The sequence below is a fragment of the Mus caroli genome, chromosome 19, assembly GCF_900094665.2.
Source record: "Mus caroli chromosome 19, CAROLI_EIJ_v1.1, whole genome shotgun sequence".
Taxonomy (NCBI): domain Eukaryota; kingdom Metazoa; phylum Chordata; class Mammalia; order Rodentia; family Muridae; genus Mus; species Mus caroli.
This window is the reverse complement of record NC_034588.1, coordinates 2720816-2729452: the sequence shown is the minus strand read 5'-3', so window position 1 is coordinate 2729452 and position 8637 is coordinate 2720816. Positions and strand designations below refer to the sequence as shown.

General features: G+C 38.5%; 2 protein-coding genes across 2 annotated transcripts in view; both read left to right on the top strand.

The window, feature by feature from the left end:
- The window catches only part of Pola2 (DNA polymerase alpha 2, accessory subunit), a 52476-nt gene that overhangs the window by 15754 nt on the left and 28085 nt on the right, over positions 1 to 8637 (top strand). The window lies entirely within an intron of this gene.
- Positions 3096 to 4070, top strand: LOC110285347 (olfactory receptor 11H4-like). The gene has a single exon (XM_021151417.1). It carries the CDS (start codon positions 3096 to 3098, stop codon positions 4068 to 4070), a length of 975 nt encoding a protein of 324 aa, XP_021007076.1.

Sequence of the window (8637 nt, the reverse complement as noted above, 5' to 3'; positions counted from 1 at the left end):
TAAATGACCAACCAAATGCCAAACTCCATGGCATTTTTGGAGATTCTTTGTCTTGTAATGCCTTGCCAGGGTATTTTTTATTTGTTTGTTTATTTTTATCTTCAGGTCCTTTTGTATGCACTATGGTTTCTGTTTTTCTGTTTTTATGGGATTCCTGTCTGTGTGACCATGTGTGTCTCTGCATCTATGTGTGCTTCTTTTGCTTTGGCTGTTTTCACTCTGCTTGATTTGTGCTATTTTACTGTGGTTTTTATTTAACTTATTTTGTTTTTATTATTTTTTAGATGTCCATTTCATTTTTAATGAAAGAGAGAGAGATAGACAGATAAAGAAATAGTATATGTTTGGATGGCAGGAGAGTTGTGGGATCTGGCAAAAGCTGCTGGAGGGGAAACCACAGTCAGAATATTTTGTATGAAAAAGAATCTGTTTTCAATAAAAGAACAAAAATCAGTACTCTTCAGACATTGGAATGTTGCAGGTCCAGAGGCTAATTACCCTATCTTGAGGTAAGCTACGGCCCTCTACAACAGCCATTCTTTGTCCCCTCTGTCAGAACTATCATCGGTAATAATAAATAAAACCTTTTAGAATCTATTGACTTAAGCAGGCAACCTTTTTCTACTGATGTGAAAGCTTGGAATGTCATTAGACAACATCTTGGGCCTGTAGAAAAATGTGCCCCCTCCTACTGTGCACGTCCCTCTGAGGTACACAGCAATGTATTGTAAACTTGTCTTGATTTACAGTTTTCTCTGTTCTGTGAAACAATAAAAAGTTTTGTGAAACTGCTTCCACATTGGAACTTGGAAATCGGGGGAACCTGTATCTGTGCTCCCAGGCCATGGTCACTCAAATTGGGTCTAGAATAAACTGTCTTATTCTTTTCAAATTAAACCACCCAAACTCTGAAACTGCTAGAGGAAAGCATAGCAAAGTTTCTTTGAGGTGCTGGGGTGGACCTTATTTTTTGGTCAGAACTTTAATGGCACAGGCACCTGTCCCATGTACCAACATGTAAGACTACATGGTGTTAAATTTTTTCTACACAGCAAGGGAAACTATCATCAAAGCAAACAGATAATCCATAGCTTTGAGGTAAATTTTTAACTACTATTCTCCAAACAGATAGCTAATATCCAGAATTTCAAAGAACTGCAGAAATTAAATACCAATGATATAAGACTGCTAATGAACAAATTCCAGTATGAAGCAGGCAGTTTTCTAAAAAAAAAAAACAAAAACACAAAAGTCCAACAAGTATTTATTATTATTATGAGTGTGTGTGTGTGTACTTGTAAACAACTGTGTGGATATAATACAACAATTAGAAGAACAAGATAGAGCAATTGTAGACAATAATGAAAGATACATCAGGTGAAAAGGAAACTACAAACCTAATCATGTTTTTTAGGTTCTATTTGTCACAGTTTTCTTTTTTTGTGGTCCGTAAGTGTATAAAAGTATAATTTGTAGTGAAAGTTTGAATCCTTAAGTAAACCTCCATGGCTTCAAAATGTCCATTTTCACTATATGAACCTCACTGAGATGGACCAAGTTTAGAACAGAGCAAGAATGTTATGTCTTTGAGTGGCTACCTTACTCTATTCTTGTGATGTTTTTGCCCGTTTCTTACAATAAAGAGATTTGATTTTTATGAAATTGTTCCATTGAGGATTATAGCCTTTATCTTTTTTTTTGTGCTGAGAATTAAGTAAAGCAGTGTTGTGAGTGACAGGAAGGCATAGGGAGGGAGTGTGAAAAAGGAGGCCATGCTTATATTGGAGCAGAGTGCTTGGAGAGAGGGAGAACTGTGAGATGTCTAAATCCCATGGGTAGGGACTGACGTATACTCCATTTCCTATTATCATATCTGGCGACAAGAACAGCTTGAGTCTTGAGCAAAAAGGACAGCTTGTCTGCACTTTGAGAATCCAATTCCCAGGCTTCTTATCTGTTGCTGGAGAAGGGAAGTGGAAGGAATCTACCCCTTTCATGAATGTCCACTCTTTTACCACAGACAGAAAAAAGCTCCAAGCACTCAGATTCCATCCTAGCTTACTCAGGGCACTAAGAGAGTAGATCTCCTTAGCGTCTGCAGCATGTTTCCTCTACCAGAGGAGAGTGCTTAAAGGGTGGGGAGATCTTTATAGAAACTATTTGGATCTGGGTCCTGTTGTAAGACCTTCAGTCATCCACCAAGATGTAGTGTCAGCCAGGATCTGTGAGTCCTTGAGCATCACTCCCAACTGGAGATGAATTAGAGAAAGAACCATGTGCAGGAGGCCCAAAATTAATCAGAGTTAGCCAAGATTATCCATATGATCAGTTTTAAGGACAGCTGCTTCTCAAGTTGCTTCTAAATGACACCTATGCTCAGGAGACATTTGAGGAATGATATCACAATTTATGAAGATAGAAAGAGATGGTTGGTGCCCATACTCAAAGTTTTTGGTGTAGCTTGTAGATACTAAATAAGTAGCCCAAACTGTTAGTATATTCCATGAACTCAGAATTGTGTCTCACTAAGATCAGTGCAGCTAACAAACTCAAGAGGAAGAACACTCAACAAGAAATTTCTTAGATAGTGAAGGATGAGAAATACATGATGAGAGGGGGATATAGGTGAAAAACTTTTCAAGCACCAGGACCTATGAGCGTTTATGTCATTAAAGATGAATGGTGGGTAAAGAAGTAAAGGCAGAAGATGACTCTATTCTTCCTGGCTCCAGAATTGGCAATCGACTGATGCATTTCCTGAAAGGTTTTAGATTCTATAAGTGCTATAGGATACAGGTTAGTGCTGTGGAATCTTAATGTAGGGCTATTTGGGGCTACTTTTGTCTAGACAGTCAGTGTTCTTCACCTTAGCTATCTCTAATTATCTAAATCGCCTTTGACTCCTATCTCAGGAGGATCAAGAAGGAGAAAAGAAAAAGGTTATATCATTGGTATAAAAACACACTCAATTCAAAACAATATTGGATTGGTTCAATCTGCTTTCAGAATAGTCTTGTGTTTCCTTGTAGAACTTAAGTTTGACACTCATAAAGACCTTCAGACATATTGAAAGTAAGGGAATTGGGATTAAACTCATGTCTCTTTTTCCTCGAAGAAATTTAGATACCATGAACAGATCAGCAGCACATGTAACTGAATTTGTTCTCTTGGGATTTCCTGGTTCCTGGAAGATACAGATTTTCCTCTTCGTGTTGTTTTTGGTGTTTTATGTCTTGACCTTGTTGGGAAATGGAGCCATCATCTGTGCAGTAAGATGTGACTCCCGTCTACATACCCCCATGTACTTCTTCCTGGGAAATTTTGCCTTCCTTGAAATCTGGTATGTTTCCTCCACTACTCCTAACACACTAGCCAACATTCTGTCTAAGACCAAGACCATCTCCTTTACAGGGTGCTTCCTGCAGTTTTATTTCTTCTTTTCACTGGGTACAACTGAATGTTTCCTTCTGGCAGTAATGGCTTATGATAGGTACCTGGCCATTTGCCGCCCATTACATTACCCTACCATCATGACAAGGAGGCTTTGTTGCATTCTGGTATCTTCATGCTGGCTCATTGGATTCCTTGGGTACCCAATCCCTGTGTTCTCCATCTCCCAACTTCCCTTCTGTGGTTCTAATATCATTGATCACTTCCTCTGTGACATGGACCCATTGATGGCTTTGTCCTGTGTCCCAGCTCCTATTACCAAATTANTNCTTTATGTCCAAAATTCNNTTTNNCTNTTTTTCACTATTGCATANATTCTTCGGTCCTATATTTTGTTGCTCAAGGCTATTTTTCAGGTTCCTTCTGCAGCTGGCCGACGNAAGGCCTTCTCTACCTGTGGTTCCCATTTAGTTGTGGTGTCACTCTTCTATGGGACAGTAATGATAATGTACATGAGTCCTACATATGGCATTCCAATTTTGATGCAGAAGATCCTTACACTTGTATACTCTGTAATGACTCCTCTCTTTAATCCTCTGATTTATAGCCTTCGTAACAAGGACATGAAACTTGCTCTGAGGAAAGTTCTGTTAGGGATGAGAATTGTCAAAAATATATGAGTCATATCTGTGTCATACTTTCATATTCTAATAAATAACAAACTGGAGATGTGTCAAGATGTATTAATTCATTCACTTGTCTTTTCTCTTTGTTCTATGTTTTTGAGACACTGTCTCATGTGGCCCTGGCTAGCCTCAAACTCAGGATGACCTTGTAGAGACTTGATTCCCCTACCTCCACATTCCAAGTACTAGGATTACAGGTCTGTACTGCCATGCCAAGCTTTGAATTCGTTTTCCAGAAGCTTTGAATTTTTTCAAAGCCTAAATAAAATGTGATTCCTATGTGAGATGGTCTACTCAGGTTCTCATGATCTTTCATTATACATCTCCCTCATTACTGTAACAAGACAATGAAGTTTGTTTGCTTCTAGAAGTATTTAGATTAGTAGTTTTAATTTAATAACTAAAACTAGCTTTCTGGTTCCAACACAGATACTATATGTACTGGTAAAAGAGACATGTTAGCATGCTCTCATGCCATACACAAAGGCCATAGAAAAAGTTAGTCAGCTGTGGGAGGCAGAGGATGATCTAATACTATCATCTGGATTTTCATCTATTTTTGTTATTTTTCATCTTTCCTTTTCTTTTTTCATTGAAAATGTATATAAAACATTTTGGTCATGGCTTACCCTCCCTATCTCCTTCCAGATCACCTTTACCTTCCTACTGACTGAACTCTATGCCTTCTTTCTCAGTTTCTTTAGAAAACAAATAAGAAAAAAAAAGTCTAAAAAATAGTCAAGGTTTTTCATGTGAGGATTTCTGAGGAAGGCGACTGAAATAAGAAGTCTTCCATGTAGTAAAAAAGACAAGAAATCTTATTAATCCAGTTGTATTTCCGAGTTGTTCACCCCTATGATTTTTAAAGTCATGTTAAATTTCACAAAGACTTTTTCTCTGAAATTACTTTTGGGGTAATATTTAAAACAAGAGACATTTTCTAACCTTGTAAAATACACAGGGAATATAACATTTCAATGTACACAACGAAGGCAAATTCTTTAATCAAATAAAAGAGTATTATAAAATAAAAAAAGAAAAAGCATGACACACACACACACACACACACACACACACTAAAAAAGCACAAAATATGAAACTACAGTATACAAGCAAAAGACCAGCAAGATAAAAATGCCCAAATAAAGCAAAATGAAACACAAAATAAACATATAAAACCCAAACCCCCAAAACCAACCCCCCCCCCGCAAAAGAAAAACCAACCAGCCAACCAACCAACCAACCAATCAACCAATTAAAAAAATAACCTGTAGAAAATCACCATAGCATTGTGTGTGTTTCTTTTTGCATCCTCTTCAGCATAGTTCCTCGAGTTCCAAGGAGAGGGATTTGATGAGGATGTTCCAAAGTATTTTATGTTTGAATACTTGTTTCTGTAGTTGGTGGAACTTTTTGGGAAGGATTAGGAGGTTATGCCTTTTTGGAGAAGTTATGTCANTGGGTGAGTGTGGCTTTTAGATTTCTAAAGACTCAAGCCATTCCTAGTGTGCTTCCTGCTTCCTGCTTGTAGTTTGTGAGGTGAGCTCCTAGGTATTCCTGCCACTATGCCTTAGCACTGTCACCATAGTCTCTAACCCTGTGAAACTATAAGTCAAATTAAAACTCACTTTTATATGTTGCCATGGTCATGGCATTTTATCTCAGCAATAGAAAAGTAAGTAATAAAACAAGCCTAATTAATATAGAAAAGGATNAAATAATTCTTTTACTTTTGTGTGATCATAATAAGAATACAGATCAACAGCAAGAGGAACTCTGGACCATATACCATAGAGATTAAACACACTATCAAACAATCAATGAGTCCTTGAAGAAATAAAAAAATTAAAACTTTTGTAAAGTAGAATAAAAATGGAACCACATCATGGTTTTTAGTCTCCATTGAGAAGTCAGGGATTATTCTAATAGGTCTACCTTCATATATTACTTAGTGGGATAGAATGAAATGAGAACTAAGAGAGAACTTTATAGGTCTATGTGCCTACATCAAGAAAATCAGAGCTCGCATGAAATTAGCTTAGCTTCCCTTGGACCTGCTCAGTTTTATTTCTGCATTCTGTTGTGTTCATTACTGATATCCAGAAACACTTTTTACCAGAGACTACCAGTAGCCACTCTTCTGGGTCTCAGGTAGATGATTTTCACTCTTTTCTATCCTCAGCTGAGATTTCTTCTGTCTCACCCTCAACACAGTAGCAGGCTACTCACATGTGCCGCCAACCCCACTCTGCCTTCATTCCCCAGGGATTCTGCCTCTTGGTTCAGACCCAACTTAGCTCTTTTCCTTGGACCCTCTCAACTTTCCCTTCTAGGTCATCATCATTTTTTTCCCCATATATTTTTATTGGTTATTTATTTCAATTACATTTCCAATGCTATCCCAAAAGTCCCCCACATGCTCCCCCACCCACTCCCCTACCCACCCACTCCCACTTCCTGGCCCTGGTGTTCCCCTGTACTGAGGCATATAAAGTTTGCACGACCAATGGGCATCTCTTTCCACTGAGGTCATCATCATTCTTTTGTGTCAGCTGATAATATCCAGAAATACTTTCTACAAGGGACCCCTGTGGCAACACTTGGCTGGGACTCAGTTAGGAGATGTTCACTATCCTCTTTTACTATCTGTCTCAGACACAGCCCTGTAGCAACCTGCTTGCTGTGTTCCTCTGTCTCCATTCACTGGTGATTGTACCTCTCTGTACAGATTTAGGGGACTATTAGTTATTTCATCCTTGTTTCTCCAGAATACTCTTTGTCCTACTGCAGCACACTTTCTGAAGCCCCTCCTTTTACTGCATCATCACTCTGGGGACCCATCCTATATGAACTTGATATCTCAGGCTTTTTCTCAACTTCTCTCAGTCTATTCTCTTCAGTCATTTCTATTCTCTTCTTCCATTAAGTGACTTGCAGAAGCCCTCTACCACGGATTTCAGAGTTCCTACACTTGCTTAAGATCTTGAGAGTCAAGAGCAACAAAAGAATGAAATGCTCATCCAACAATATTAACACCTAGAAAAACCTCAATCATTCTAATTCCAGATGTGTAGATATCAACACACACACACACACACACACACACACACCACAACATATTACATAAACAGCTAAGACATTTCACTTCTATGAGCACTTCAGAACCCTAACATAAAACAGTAGGTTCTTAGAAAGCCAATATAATTAGCATCCATCAAGGGCATTGAAACTGCAATTATCTATATGTTCAAGGACCTGAAAGAGGATATACATATAGTCCTTAATGAAATCTGTAAGAACACACACAGTGAAATGAAATAATAAAAACACTTCGATACATAAAATAGAAATAGAATCACTAAAGAAAACCCAAATTAAAATAAAAATGTTAATAAAAACTTAGGAGGTTAAACAAAAACTTTAGAAGTGATCCTCAACAACAAAGTACAAAAGATTGAAGGGAGAATCTAGGCATTGAGCACAAGGTAGAGAGAATGGTCATGTCAATCAACAAAAATGGTAAATCTAGAAAAATGTAAGCATAAAGCACCTTGTAAATCTGAGACACTAGAAAAGACCAAATCTATGAATAATAGAAATAGAAGAAGAGAATAAACCTAGACATAGCATAGCAAATATTTTAAACAAAATTATAAGAAAATGTTCTTTTTTTTTATTGTTAGAACTTACATTTTGCCAGGCAGTGGTCGTGCACACCTTTAATCCCAGGACTTGGGAGGCAGAGGCAGGCAGATTTCTGAGTTGGAGGCCAGCCTGATCTACAGAGTGAGTTACATGATAGCCAGGGCTACACAGAGAAACCCTGTCTCAAAAAACAGGAAGGAAGGAAGGGAGGGAGGGAGGGAGGAAGGAAGGGAGGGAGGGAGGGAGGGAGGAAAGAAGGAAGGGAGGGAGGAAGGTCAAGTAATCTGAATATAAAACGCAAAGCAACAAAACAATAATAAAGTTTAAGTTAACAAACTTTGTTTCAAAATACCGGTAGCTGGGCTTAGGTATTACTCAGTAGATAGCACTTGTGTAGCCAGTGTGAGGCTCTGACTTCCATCCCGTGCTACCACAAGAGAAAAGGGGAAGGCATTTCTAGACGTTTTTGTAAGCAAAGTAGAACAAACACCAGCAAAGATTTTCAATAAATGCCCACGCTGGCATGCTGCCCGTGCCCCACACATTAATGTGTGTGCAGGCATCCTTGGAGATGACCTGGGATCAGGAGTGACAATCAGTTGTTTGTGAGACTGTACACAGTCTCACAGAATGCCTGTGTGGGGGAGAAAGGCAGACTCTCCCATGGTGGTATCCTGTGGTAGACTGAATAACACTTCCGTAAGTACGCCACTTTATATGGTCGAAAGGACTTTGCTCCTGTGCCTGAGTGCTGAGATGGGGCTGGGTAGTGTGGTAGTGTCTGCCTTTAGTCTTAGCACTTAGGAAATGGGCAGATCTTTGTAAGTTCAAGTCAAGCCTAATCTATATATGCTATATAGCTGGTCTATATAACCAGACACTATCTCAGAAAATAAAATAAAATAAATCAGAGCGA